The sequence below is a fragment of the Octopus sinensis genome, linkage group LG29 (genome assembly GCF_006345805.1).
Source record: "Octopus sinensis linkage group LG29, ASM634580v1, whole genome shotgun sequence".
NCBI classification, from domain to species: domain Eukaryota; kingdom Metazoa; phylum Mollusca; class Cephalopoda; order Octopoda; family Octopodidae; genus Octopus; species Octopus sinensis.
The window spans coordinates 9758969-9775320 of record NC_043025.1 but is presented as its reverse complement, the minus strand read 5'-3'; the positions used below and the strand labels follow the sequence as shown (position 1 = coordinate 9775320).

Genomic DNA, 16352 nt, shown 5'->3' with positions numbered 1-16352 from the left:
GTCGTCATCATCAAATTATTATTATCATTATTATTATCACTTCGTCGTCATCATCAAATTATTATTATCATTATTATTATCACTTCGTCGTCATCATCAAATTATTATTATTATTATTATCACTTCGTCGTCATCATCAAATTATTATTATCATTATTATTATCACTTCGTCGTCATCATCAAATTATTATTATCATTATTATTATCACTTGCGTCATCATCAAATTATTATTATCATTATTATTATCACTTCTTCGTCGTCATCATCAAATTATTATTATCATTATTATTATCACTTCGTCGTCATCATCAATTATTATTATCATTATTATTATCACTTCGTCGTCATCATCAAATTATTATTATCATTATTATTATCACTTCGTCGTCATCATCAAATTATTATATCATTATTATTATCACTTCGTCGTCATCATCAAATTATTATTATCATTATTATTATCACTTCGTCGTCATCATCAAATTATTATTATCATTATTATTATCACTTCGTCGTCATCATCAAATTATTATTATCATTATTATTATCACTTCGTCGTCATCATCAAATTATTATTATCATTATTATTATCACTTCGTCGTCATCATCAAATTATTATTATCATTATTATTATCACTTCGTCGTCATCATCAAATTATTATTATCACTTCGTCGTCATCATCAAATTATTATTATCACTTCGTCGTCATCATCAAATTATTATTATCATTATTACTATTATTCAGCTCCAAGTATTTATGAGAATGAAGACATCAAGAAAGGAATATTGATGCAGTTATTTGGTGGTGCCAAAAAAGACTTCACAAACACTGGCCGTGGCAAATTCAGGTAGGTTCTCGTTCGGCTATTGTTGTTAAAAGGTGGACTGTGGGCAGGGGACGACAAAATGCCTTGCAGTATTTTTCCCCCAGCTCTTCCACGTTCTGAGTTCAAATCCTACCATGGCTGACTTTGCCTTTCATCCTTTTGGTATTGATAAAAAAAAAAAACCAGTCAGGTGTGGTCAATGTAATCAAATTTACCTGTCCTCCTGAAATTACTGGTCTTATGCCAAAATTTGAAACTATTATTATTATGGGATTTTCCACCAGGAACCTTTCGTAACGCCTCCCCCTTTTGGGAGATTTCCATTGTTATAATCTTTCGTTGTTAAACTGTTTTTACTCGGATTTTTCACAAACGGACAAAACCCTTTGTAACCTTTCGTCCTGTTTTGTCCCTTTATGTGATAATTGATTTCTGTCAACCCTTGTGGCCAATAAAAGAATTAATTAATTATTATTATGTGGCACGTAAAAAGCACCATCCGACCGTGGCCGTTTGCCAGCCTTGTCTGGCACGTAAAAATAACCCACTACACTCACGGAGTGGTTGGCGTTAGGAAGGGCATCCTGCTGTAGAAACACTGCCAGATCAGACTGGGCCTAGTGCAGCCATCTGGCTGCCCAGACCCCAGTTGCACTGTCCAACCCATGCTAGCATGGAAAGCGGATGTTAAATGATGATGATGATTTTTATTATTAAAAAGGCGATGAGCTGGCAGAAATGTTAGCACGCTGGGCGAAATGCTTACCTTAACTCTAACCCTCCCTCAAAATTTGGGGCTTTGTGCCTAGTGTAGAAAAGATTATTATTATTACTATTATTAAAAAGGCGGTGAGCTGACAGAAATGTTAGCATGCTGGGTGAAATGCTTAATATTTTGTCCATCTTTACGTTCTCAGTTCAAATTCCATTGAAGTCGACTTTGCCTTTCATCCTTTCGGGGTTGATAAATTAAGTACCAGTTGTGTTCTGGGATCAACCTAATAGATTGGCCCCCTCCCTCAAAATTAATGATGTATTAATTAAAATCCTTTTTTTCTTTTCTTTATTTAGGTCTGAAGTGAATGTCCTTCTGTGTGGTGACCCAGGCACAAGCAAGTCTCAGCTGTTGCAGTATGTACACAATTTGGTCCCTCGGGGACAGTACACGTCCGGAAAAGGATCCAGTGCTGTTGGTCTTACTGCTTACATCACTCGGGACCCAGAGACCAGGCAGTTGGTGTTGCAGACGTAAGTTGAGAGAGTTTAAATCTTTTAGCATTCATAGAAATCAAATCATAGAAATCAGAACCCAAATTGAAGTCGATCAACATTAATGTAAATTGTAGCTGTGATACCAGTGCCGGTGACACGTAAGCAAACCCTCCAATCGTGGCCGTTGCCAGCGCCACCCCGACTGGCCTCCGTGCTGGTGGCACGTAAAAAGCACCATCTGTCTGTGACCGTTTGCCAGCCTCGCCTGGCCCCCGTGCCAGTGGCACGTAAAAAGCACCATCCATCCGTGGCCGTTTGCCAGCCTTGTCTGGCCTCCGTGCTGGTGGCACGTAAAAAGCACCATCCGATCGTGGCCGTCACCAGCCTCGCCTGGCCTCCGTGCTGGTGGCACGTAAAAAGCACCATCTGATCGTGGCCGTTGCCAGCCTCACCTGGCCTCCGTGCTGGTGGCACATAAAAAGCACCATCCGATCGTGGCCGTTTGCCAGCCCCGTCTGGCATCTGTGCCGGTGGCACGTAAAAAGCACCATCCGATCGTGGCCGTTTGGCAGGCACGTAAAAAGCACCCACTACGCTCATGGAGTGGTTGGGGTTAGGAAGGGCATCCAGCCGTAGAAACATTGCCAGATCAGATAGGGCCTGGTGCAGCCTTCTGGCTTCCCAGACCCCAGTTGAGCCGTCCAACCCATGCCAGCATGGAAAGTGGACGCTAAATGATGATGATGATGATTACTTGTGTCAAATGTGATGTTTATTTATACCAAGACAAAACAATGTACATGATAACACTTCCAATCGGCTATCAGCTGAATCCATAGTGAGGATTGCCCCGCCGACCTCCTTTAACCGGAAGGGCAAGGCAGTTTTCCTTTGCCTAGTGGCTGTAGCGAAAGAGGTGATATGGTGGACCCGTTTGAAAGGGCTAAGGTTGGCCAAGACCTCATCAACTTTTTCAAGATTCATTTAGAAAGGAAGATGAGAGTAGAGAGGGAAGTGATGTCTGGTAGCAAGTTTATTGAAAGGTGGGTGAATGTCGCAAGAATGGCCAGTATGAACGGACCAATTCTGAGGATACACCTCTAAAAAAAAAAGGTTATATAAAAGGAGAAAGGGGCTATCTACCCCCCCATCCATCCTTTTGACCAGGCTCCCGTGGCTTTTATGGGTTTTTCCACGAGTAACCTTTCGAAGCGCCTCCCCCTATTGGGAGTTTTTACTTGTTATATTTTCGTTGTTATCTTGCATTTTTCCATGGACAAAACCCTTTTTGTAACTTTCGTCCTGTATTTTTGTCCTTACCTCTTTTATTCGATTTTTATTAGCCCTTGTGACCCAATAAACGAATTAATTATTATCATTATTATTATTATTTTTATTGTCCCTTTATGTGATAGTTAATTTTTGTCAGCCCTTGTAGCCAATAAAAGAATTAATTATTATTATTATTAATATTATTATTATTATGATTTTCATTATTATTATTATCATTATTATTATTATTATCATTATTATTATCATTATTATTATTATTATTAATATTATTATTATCATTATTATTATTATCATTATTATTATCATTATTGTTATTATCATTATTATTATCATTATTATTATCATTATTATTATCAATATTATTATCATTATTATTATTATTATCATTATTATTATTATCATTATTATTATTATTATTATTATTATCATTATTATTATCATTATTATTATTATTATAATTATTATTATCATTATTATTATTATCATTATTATTATTATTATCATTATTATCATTATTATTATTATTAATATTATTATCATTATTATTATCATTATTATTATTAATATTATTATTATCATTATTATTATTATCATTATTATTATTATTATCATTATATTATTATTATTATTATCATTATTATTAATATTATCATTATTATTATTATCATTATTATTATTATTATTAATATCATTATTATTATTATTATTAATATTATTATTATTATTATCATTATTATCATTTTTATTGTTATTATTATTATTATTCTTTTTTTGCAGGGGTGCTTTAGTCCTCAGTGATAACGGTGTCTGCTGTATTGATGAATTTGATAAAATGAATGAAAGTACCAGGTCCATTCTTCACGAGGTTATGGTAAGTTCCTGGCCCCAGTCACTCTTCTTCTCTCCTCTCTCACTCCCTCATTACTGTTATCTGTCTCCCTCTCTCTCTCTCTTATTACTTCTGCCTCCCTCTCCTCCCACATTTCTCTTGTCTTACTCTCTTATTACTGCTGTCTCCCTCTCCTCCTCCCTCATTTCTCTTGTCTTACTACTCCTCTCTTATTACTTCTGTCTCCCTCTCTTCCTCCCTCATTTCTCTTGTCTTACTCTCTTATTACTTCTGCCTCCCTCTCCTCCTCCCTCATTTCTCTTGTCTTACTGTGTCTCTCTCATTACTTCTGCTTCCCTCTCCCTACACCTGTCTGCCTCTTTCTATCTCATTTTTTCTCTCTCCCTTCTACATTTCTTTCAGTCCCTTCCTCTTTCATTCTCTCTCTCTCAACTGTATCATTCTATTCCTCATCATCTTTGTTATTCATTTTGTCCCTCTATCGCCTCCCCCTCTAGCTCTCCCCTATCTCTCTCCCCCTTTACATCCCACCCTCTCTGCCTATACCTCCTGCCCTCTCTCCCGTTGACCTCTCGTCCTCTCTCTGCCTTTACCTCCCTCTCTCTCCTCCTTTACATCCCGCCCTCTCTCTACCTTTACCTTCCTCTTTCTCTCCCCCTTTACATCCCACCCTCTCTGTCTATACCTCCTGCCCTCTCTCCCGTTTACCTCTCGCCCTCACCTCTCTCTCTCCCCCTTTACATCCCGCCCTCTCTCTGCCTTTACCTCCCGTCCTCCCCCTTTACCTCTCGCCCTCTCCCTCTTTACCTCTCGCCCCTTTACTTCTCACTTCCTCTTTCCCTATATCTCCCCCTCCCCTTCATCGTTCACCCTCTCTCTCTCTCCCTCCCTATCGTCTGCTTTACTCTTTAAGTCAGTTCAGAACTACGTGAAGGCAGTCAAGAGTTACCTCCCTTGCCACCATACAAACCGTCTTGGTTCTTCCAACTGAAATGGTCACAGAAGACATCGACTTTCTCATCAGAACTGATGTCACATTAAGTTGACAGGATACAACTATGTAATCGTACCACTACTCTCTCTCTCTCTCAACCCCCAGCATTCAGATTACTCTGCCAAATATAATCCCTATTTCTCCACATTGTTTAGAATTAATCCTGCATTATCTCAGTTATAAGATTTCAATGATGTGATTGTTTATTTTTAGAATGACATTGTAGGGTAGGTGTGAGAGGCTGGATCTGGCCTTGTTTTGAATTTATCCTGCATTATTGCATAGCTTTGAGATTTTGATGATTTTGAGATTCAGAATGTCATTATGGCTCAGAAACCTGGACATTATCAAAGAAGCTTGAGAGGCGGTTGGATGGAACCTACACTCGCCTCCTTATGAGAGCTCAAAATCTCTCGTGGAAGAGCCATCCAACCAAAATGCAAATATATGGGAAACTACCACCTGTGTCATCTCTTGTGAAAGGTAGGAGAGTCCTGTTTGCTGGACATTGTTGTAGAGCTGGAAAAGAGGTAATTTCTACTCTTCTCCTCTGGAAGCCATCTGCTCGCGATACCAGAGGGCGCACACTCTCCTACCCTGATGTAATCTCCAGGGATACAGGCATCCAGCAACAGGACCTCCGTAATGCCATGATGGACCGTGAAGTCTGGCGTAGCATGGTAAATTCCATTGTCTCGACCACGGTCAAACAATGATGATGTAGGGTAGGTGTGAGAGGCCAGAGTTGGCCATGTTGATCATAAAACAGGCAGAATATTAAGGCTTCATATGTCTGGTTTATACGAAATGGGGTTTAAACTTTCTGCTCTTCCCCTTTATATCTTTCTAACTTTCCTTTTTATTTTTCTCTCTCTCCTTTCTTTCATCTATCCCTCTTTAATCTCTCTCTCTCTCTCTCTGTCTATTTCAGGAACAACAAACGCTATCCATTGCCAAAGCTGGCGTTATCTGTTCCCTAAATGCCCGGACATCGATCCTTGCTGCCGCCAATCCCGTGGAATCTCAATGGAACAAGAATAAGACCATAACTGAAAACATTATGTTACCTCACACCCTGCTCTCCAGGTGAGTTGGGATTGACTGCTCCACACCACCATCACCATCATCATCACCATTATCATCATCATCCTCATTGTCTCATTATTTTAATGTCCACTTTTCCATGCGGCAATCTTACGGTTCTAGTATATTTTACGTCAACTTACCACGTGTATTTACTCTTTACTCTCTCTTTTTACTCCTTACTTGTTTCAGTCATTTGACTGCGGCCATGCTGGAGCACTGCCATTTTTATGCCTCCCTCCCCTCCGGCCGACGCCTCTCTCCCCCAGGCCGACGCCTCCCTCCCTTTTGGCTGACAACTACCCACCTCCTTTAAACGACTCCCCCCTCCCACTCTTAGGCTGACAACTCCTTCCTCCTTTGGTTGACAACTCCCTCACCCCTTTTCGCTGGTGTCTCTCCACCCCTTTTTGGCTAAGGACTCTCCCACCCACTTTGACTGACCACTCCTCATCCCCCCCCCCCCCGGACACACAACTCCCCTCCTCTGCCCACAAATACCCCCACTCCTACCCTTTGCCCATGACTTCCTCTCTTTTCAAAGAACCTCCCTCTTCTGCTCAAGTCTCCTACCCCCATCTATTTCTAACTCCCCTACCTTCTCTACTCCATCCTCATCTCTCCCTCTCTCCTTTGCTCACTATCCCTTCCTCACCCTGCCACTCATTCCTCCTCCCTATCTTCAGGATCCCTTTTCTTTCTAAACACAACAAACTACTTTCATTTTCTCCTACTGCTGTGGCTGTGTGGTAAGAAGCTTGCTTCCCAACCACATGGGAGACGAAAACGTTATATACTCTTTACTCTTTTACTTGTTTCAGTCAGTTGACTGCGGCCATGCTGGAGCACCGCCTTTAGTCGAGCAAATCGACCCCGGGACTTATTCTTTGTAAGCCCAGTACTTATTCTATCGGTCTCTTTTGCCGAACCACTAAGTAACGGGGACGTAAACACACCAGCATTGGTTGTCAAGCAATGCTAGGGGGACAAACACAGACACACAAACATACACGCACACATATATATATATATATACACATATATACGGCGAGCTGGCAGAACCGTTAGCATGCCGGGCGAAATGCGTAGCTGTATTTCGTCTGCCATTATGTTCTGAGTTCAAATTCCGCCGAGGTCGACTTTGCCTTTCATCCTTTCGAGGTCGATAAATTAAGTACCAGTTACGTACTGGGGTCGATGTAATCGACTTAATTCGTTTGTCTGTCCTTGTTTGTCCCCTCTGTTTAGCCCCTTGTGGGTAATAAAGAAACATATATATACATATATACGACAGGCTTCTTTCAGTTTCCATGTACCAAATCCACTCACAAGGCTTTGGTCGGCCCAAGGCTATAGTAGAAGACACTTGCCCAAGGTGCCATGCAGTGGGACTGAACCCGGAACCATGTGGTTAGTTAGCAAGCTACTTACCACACAGCCGCTCCTGCGCCTATCATGATATTTCACATATATTTCATTGTTTGTTTCTAGATTCGACCTCATCTTCCTTCTCCTTGACCCTCAAGACGAGATGTTTGACCGGCGCCTCGCTGCCCACTTGGTCTCCCTCTACTTCCAGAGTAAAGAAGACGCTGAAGGAGAAATTATGGTAAGTCCTAATTTAAAGTGTAAAAAGGGCTCAGACATGCATGAAACCATGAACATCTGCAGGCATGCACACAGCTACATAATTGCATCACATGCAGAAATACAGGTGTGCATATGCAAAAGGTTGGACGATTTGATTGAGGCGGCGAGCTGGCAGAAACGTTAGCACATCGGGCGAAATGCGTAGCCGTATTTCCTCTGCTGTTACGTTCTGAGTTCAAATTCCGCCGAGGTCGACTTTGCCTTTCATCCTTTCGGGGTCGATAAATTAAGTACCAGTTGCGTACTGGAGTGGATATACTCGACTTAATACCTATGTCTGTCCTTGTTTGTCCCCTCTGTGTTTAGCCCCTTGTGGGTAAAAAGACATAGATTTGATTGAGGGCTGGTGAACCAGATGGCTGCACCAGGCTCCAGTTTGATCTGGCAGAGTTTCTACAGCTGGATGCCCTTCCTAACGCCAACCACTCTGAGAGTGTAGCGGGTGCTTTTACATGCCACCGGTACGAGAGCCAGTCAGGTGGTACTGGCAACGGCCCCGAAAAAATCATGTTAAGGCGACGCTGGTAACAATCATGCTCGAATGGTGCTTTTTATATGCCACCGGCACGAACACCAGTTAGCCGCTCTGGCAACGGTCACACTCGGAAGGTGCTCTTAGTGCTCCACTAACACAGATGTCAGTCATCGAATTTGATTTCGATTAAATATATATATATATATAGGCGGCGAGCTGGCAGAAGCGTTAGCGCGCTCGGCGAAATGCTTATCGGTATTTTGTCTCGTTACGTTCTGAGTTCAAATTCCGCTGAGGCCATGCTGGAGCACTGCCTTTAGTCGATCAAATCGACCTCAGGACTTATTCTTTGTAAGCCTCATACTTATTTTATCGGTCTTGTTTTTGCCGAACCGCTAAGTTACAGGAACGTAAACACACCAGCATCAGTTGTCAAGCGATGCTGGGGGGACAAACACGCACATACATATATATATAGATATATACGACAGGCTTCTTTCAGTTTCCGTCTACCAAATCCTCTCACAAGGCTCTGGTCGGCCTGAGGCTGTGTTAGAAGACACCTACCCAAGGTCCCACGCAGTGGGACTGAACCTGGAACCATGTGGTTCGTAAGCAAGCTACTTACCACACAGTCACTCCTACACACATACATATATGTGTGTTTTACAGTCCTCTTTGTGTTTCCGTCTACCAAATCCACTCCCAAGGCTCTGGTTAGCTCGAGGCTATAGAAGACATTTGCCCAAGGTGCCATGCTGTGGGACTGAACCCGGAACCATCTGGTGGGTAAGCAAGCTACTTACCACACAGCCACTCCTGCACCTATTGGCCATTCCTGTGCCTACATATATATATATTGCAAATGATGTTATGGTTTGCAATACTAACTTCAGGAAACCTGCCAGTCACACACACGACGTCCATCTATCAAATCCACTAACAAGGCTTTGGTCGGCCCTAGGGTATAGTAGAAGACACTTGCCCAAGGTGCCACACAGTGGGACTGAACCTGGAACTGTGTGGTTGGGAAGCAAGCTTCTTAACACACAGCCATGTCATATACTCTTTACACTTTTACTTGTTTCAGTCATTTGATTGCGGCCATGCTGGAGCACCGCCTTTAGTCGAGCAAATCGACCCAGGGATTTATTCTTTGTAAGCCCAGTACTTATTCTATCGGTCTCTTTTGCCGAACCGCTAAGTGACAGGGACATAAACACACCAGCATCGGTTGTCAAGCAATGCTAGGGGGACAAACACAGACACACAAACACACACACACATATATATATATATATATACATACATATATATATATATATATATATACACACACACGCATACATATATACGACGGGCTTCTTTCAGTTTCTATCTATCAAATCCACTCACAAGGCTTTGGTCGGCCCGAGGCTATAGTAGAAGGCATTTGCTCATGGTGCCACACAGTGGGACTGAACTTGGAACCATGTGGTTGGGAAGCAAGCTTCTTAACACAACCATGCCATACACACACACACACATTTATTTATTTGTTTCACTCAGTAAACCGACCATGCTGGAGCATCGCCTTCAAGAATTTTAGCTGAACAAATCAACCCTAGTGTTTGTTGTTTATCAGTTCTCTTTGCTGAACTGCTAAGTTATGCGAACATAAACAAACCAACACCTATTGTCAGGCGGCGGCTCGGAACAAAGACATTGTATAATATTTCAGGCTTCTTTCAGTTTCCACCTTTGAGATCCATTCACAAGTCTTTGGGTGACCTGGGGCTATATTACAAGATATTGGCCCAAGATGCCAGATGATGGGGCTGAACCCAGAACCATGTTTTTCAAACCAAGCTGCATAATCACACAGCCACCTCTCCACCTGTTACTTGTTTCAGTCATTTGACTGTGGCCATGCTGGAGCACTGCCTTAAAATGTTTTAGTCGAAGAAATTGACCCCAGGACTTTGTAGGCCTAGTACTTATTCTGTCGGTCTCTTTTGCCGAACCGCTAAGTGACGGGGATGTAAACATACCAATACCAGTTGTCAAACGACAGTGGACACACGGACACACACATATACATACATGCATGCATGTATACAACGGGCTTCTTTCAGTTTCTGTCTACCAAGTTCACTCACATGGCTTTTGTTAGCCTGAAGTTATAGTAGAAGACACTTGCCCAAGGTGCCACACAGTGGGACTGAACCCGGAACCATGTGATTTGTAAACAAGCTACTTGCCACTCCTGCGCCTATATATATATATGTATATATATATATATATATATGTATATATGTATGTGATTGCCTAGATGCGTGTATAACTTGAATTGATTGGGTGTATATATATATATATTGGTTGCCTAGACATGTGTAAAGCTTGAATTAGTTTATATATATGAATTGATTGGGTGTATATATTTTGGTTGCTTACATGTGTGTATAACTTGAATAGATGTATATATTTTTGCTGCCTGGGACTGAACTCGGAACCATGTGGTTCGTAAGCAAGCTACTTACCACACAGCCACTCCTACATGACGGGCTTCTTTTCAGTTTCTGTCTACCAAATCCTCTCACAAGGCTTTGGTCGGCCCAAGGCTATAGTAGAAGACACTTGCCCAAGGTGCTACACAGTGGGACTGAACCCAGAACCATGTGGTTCGTAAGCAAGCTACTTACCACACAGCCACTCCTACACGACAGGCTTCTTTTCAGTTTCCGTCTACCAAATCCACTCACAAGGCTTTGGTCGGCCCAAGGCTATAGTAGAAGAGACTTTCCCAAGGTGCCACACAGTGGGACTGAACCCGGAACCATGTGGTTCGTAAGCAAGCTACTTACCACACAGCCACTCCTACACGACAGGCTTCTTTTCAGTTTCCGCCTACCAAATCCACTCACATGGCTTTTGTTGGCCTGAGGTTATAGTAGAAGAGACTTCCCCGAGGTGCCACACAGTGGGACTGAACCCAGAACCATGTGGTTGGGAAGCAAGCTACTTACCACCCAACCGTATTCTCATTTGTTTCTTTTTCTTTTTTTTTTTATCGTAGGATATGAGCGTTTTACGCGACTACATCGCTTATGCCAAGAGCTACATTGAACCAAAGATTAGCGAGGAGGCTGGTCAGGCCTTCATCCAAGCCTACGTGGACATGCGCAAAGTGGGGAGCTGCCGTGGCCAGGTATCGGCGTACCCACGGCAACTGGAGTCTCTCATCCGATTGGCCGAGGCCCATGCGAAAATGAGGTTCTCAAACGTCGTGGAAGTCCCCGATGTCGAAGAAGGAAAGAGGTAAGTTGGCAGGGAGTGGGTGGGTATTTTGTCTGGAGGGATGGTCATGGTTTGATTGTCATAGCTGAATTTGATCATCATTGCCACCACTACCACCGTTACCATAACCATCACTGCCATCATTAGCATCACCACCACCACCACTGCTGCCTTTGCGACCCTCACTATTGGCATCATCACCCCTGCTACCATCATTGCCATTTGCACCATCGTCCACCATCACAGACACCATCTCCAACGCCCAACCATCGCCACCACCATCACCTCTACCACAGCTACCATCATTGTCATCAACACCGTCCCCACCACAACCACTATCATCACAACTACCTCCACCCTCATCACCAACCACCACCACTACCACTGGTGCCACTACCATCGCCATTATCACCAAAACCAACCGCACCTCATTACCACCACCACCACCACCACCCTCATCACCAAAACCACCATCGCAAACACCAATGCTACCATTATTGCCATCAATACCATCCTCACCAACACCACAACTGGTGCCACTACCATCGCCATCAGCACCACCATTGTCATCAACACCGTCCCCACCACAACCTCTATCATAATTACCTCCATCCTCATCACCAAAACCACCACCACCACAGACACCAGTGCTACCATCACTGCCATCAACACCACAACCGGTGCCACTACTACCACCACCACAGACACCAGTGCTGCCATCAACACCACAACCGGTGCCACTACTACCACCACCACAGACACCAGTGCTACCATCACTGCCATCAACACCACAACCGGTGCCACTACTACCACCACCACAGACACCAGTGCTACCATCACTGCCATCAACACCACAACCGGTGCCACTACTACCACCACCACAGACACCAGTGCTACCATCACTGCCATCAACACCACAACCGGTGCCACTACTACCACCACCACAGACACCAGTGCTACCATCACTGCCATCAACACCACAACCGGTGCCACTACTACCACCACCACAGACACCAGTGCTGCCATCAACACCACAACCGGTGCCACTACTACCACCACCACAGACACCAGTGCTACCATCACTGCCATCAACACCACAACCGGTGCCACTACTACCACCACCACAGACACCAGTGCTGCCATCAACACCACAACCGGTGTCACTACTACCACCACCACAGACACCAGTGCTACCATCACTGCCATCAACACCACAACCGGTGCCACTACTACCACCACCACAGACACCAGTGCTACCATCACTGCCATCAACACCACAACCGGTGCCACTACTACCACCACCACAGACACCAGTGCTACCATCACTGCCATCAACACCACAACCGGTGCCACTACTACCACCACCACAGACACAAGTGCTACCATCACTGCCATCAACACCACAACCGGTGCCACTACTACCACCACCACAGACACCAGTGCTACCATCACTGCCATCAACACCACAACCGGTGCCACTACTACCACCACCACAGACACAAGTGCTACCATCACTGCCATCAACACCATAACCGGTGCCACTACTACCACCACCACAGACACCAGTGCTACCATCACTGCCATCAACACCACAACCGGTGCCACTACTACCACCACCAGACACAAGTGCTACCATCACTGCCATCAACACCATAACCGGTGCCACTACTACCACCACCACAGACACCAGTGCTACCATCACTGCCATCAACACCACAACCGGTGCCACTACTACCACCACCACAGACACAAGTGCTACCATCACTGCCATCAACACCATAACCGGTGCCACTACTACCACACCACAGACACCAGTGCTACCATCACTGCCATCAACACCACAACCGGTGCCACTACTACCACCACCACAGACACAAGTGCTACCATCACTGCCATCAACACCATAACGGTGCCACTACTACCACCACCACAGACACCAGTGCTACCATCACTGCCATCAACACCACAACGGTGCCACTACTACCACCACCACAGACACCAGTGCTACCATCACTGCCATCAACACCACAACCGGTGCCACTACTACCACCACCACAGACACAAGTGCTACCATCAACACCACAACCGGTGCCACTACTACCACCACCACAGACACCAGTGCTACCATCACTGCCATCAACACCACAATCGGTGCCACTACTACCACACCACCACAGACACCAGTGCTACCATCACTGCCATCAACACCACAACCGGTGCCACTACTACCACCACCACAGACACAAGTGCTACCATCACTGCCATCAACACCACAACCGGTGCCACTACTACCACCACCACAGACACCAGTGCTACCATCACTGCCATCAACACCACAACCGTGCCACTACTACCACCACCACAGACACAAGTGCTACCATCAACACCACAACCGGTGCCACTACTACCACCACCACAGACACCAGTACTGCCATCAACACCACAACCGGTGCCACTACTACCACCACCACAGACACAAGTGCTACCATCAACACCACAACCGGTGCCACTACTACCACCACCACAGACACCAGTGCTGCCATCAACACCACAACCGGTGCCACTACTACCACCACCACAGACACAAGTGCTACCATCACTGCCATCAACACCACAACCGGTGCCACTACTACCACCACCACAGACACCAGTGCTACCATCACTGCCATCAACACCACAACCGGTGCCACTACTACTACCACCACCCAGACACAAGTGCTACCATCACTGCCATCAACACCATAACCGGTGCCACTACTACCACCACCACAGACACCAGTGCTACCATCACTGCCATCAACACCACAACCGGTGCCACTACTACCACCACCACAGACACAAGTGCTACCATCACTGCCATCAACACCACAACCGGTGCCACTACTACCACCACCACAGACAAGTGCTACCATCACTGCCATCAACACCACAACCGTGCCACTACTACCACCACCACAGACACCAGTGCTACCATCACTGCCATCAACACCACAACGGTGCCACTACTACCACCACCACAGACACCAGTGCTACCATCACTGCCATCAACACACACAACCGGTGCCACTACTACCACCACCACAGACACCAGTGCTACCATCACTGCCATCAACACCACAACCGGTGCCACTACTACCACCACCACAGACACAAGTGCTACCATCACTGCCATCAACACCACACCGGTGCCACTACTACCACCACCACAGACACAAGTGCTACCATCAACACCACAACCGGTGCCACTACTACTACCACCACACCACAGACACCAGTGCTGCCATCAACACCACAACCGTGCCACTACTACCACCACCACAGACACCAGTGCTACCATCACTGCCATCAACACCACAACCGGTGCCACTACTACCACCACCACAGACACCAGTGCTACCATCACTGCCATCAACACCACAACCGGTGCCACTACTACCACCACACAGACACAAGTGCTACCATCAACACACCACAACCGGTGCCACTACTACCACCACCACCACAGACACCAGTGCTGCCATCAACACCACAACCGGTGCCACTACTACCACCACCACAGACACCAGTGCTACCATCACTGCCATCAACACCACAACCGGTGCCACTACTACCACCACCACAGACACAAGTGCTACCATCACTGCCATCAACACCACAACCGGTGCCACTACTACCACCACCACAGACACCAGTGCTACCATCACTGCCATCAACACCACAACCGGTGCCACTACTACCACCACCACAGACACCAGTGCTACCATCACTGCCATCAACACCACAACCGGTGCCACTACTACCACCAGCACAGACACAAGTGCTACCATCACTGCCATCAACACCACAACCGGTGCCACTACTACCACCACCACAGACACCAGTGCTACCATCACTGCCATCAACACACAACCGGTGCCACTACTACCACCACCACAGACCAGTGCTACCATCACTGCCATCAACACCACAACCGGTGCCACTACTACCACCACCACAGACACCAGTGCTACCATCACTGCCATCAACACCACCACTGGAGCCACAACCACCACCAGCATTACATCTTGTCTTCCGTCTTTGCATCTGTTGATGACTGTACGTCGTGACAGAGTTTTCCATGGTCAAGATACCCTTAGACGCCTTTCCTGCTTCCCGATGCCAGCGTCACCTAGACTGCTTCCGTGCCGGTGGCACGTAAAATGCACCAATCCGACCGTGGCCGTTGCCAGCTTCGCCTGGCACCTGTGCAGGTGGCACATAAAAAGCACCCACTACACTCACAGAGTGGTTGGCGTTAGGAAGGGCATCCAGCTGTAGAAACACTGCCAGATCAGACTGGAGCCTGGTGCAGCCTTCTGGCTTCCCAGTTCCCCGGTCGAACCGTCCAACCCATGCTAGCATAGAAAACGGACGTTAAACGATGATGATGAACCCCCACTTGTTTCCAGTGATGCGATAATCTCCCAGACTATCGGAGAAACTAAGGGTTTGAGGTTAGGACATGTTTAATGCAGTGAACTGGAAACAAACGACACCGTATGAACGTGCCTCTTGCTTACGGCAATTGTGCAACAGATCAAAACACATTAACCTTTTAGCATTCACATCATTTTCTCAAAAGTAAAGAGGGAACACCAAACTCATTCCCTATGGATACTGTATTTATTACGAGTGGCTTGTAATAAATACG

The 16352-nt window shown here is 45.4% G+C and overlaps 1 protein-coding gene across 1 annotated transcript in view; it reads left to right on the top strand.

The window, feature by feature from the left end:
* The window catches only part of LOC115226207 (DNA replication licensing factor mcm4-A-like), a 47472-nt gene that overhangs the window by 26406 nt on the left and 4714 nt on the right, over positions 1–16352 (top strand). Inside the window, 6 exon segments of the mRNA XM_029797226.2 lie at positions 748–850; positions 1901–2077; positions 4112–4205; positions 6110–6264; positions 7753–7870; positions 11442–11683. Of these exon segments, the coding sequence (XP_029653086.1) occupies positions 748–850; positions 1901–2077; positions 4112–4205; positions 6110–6264; positions 7753–7870; positions 11442–11683 (889 nt within the window).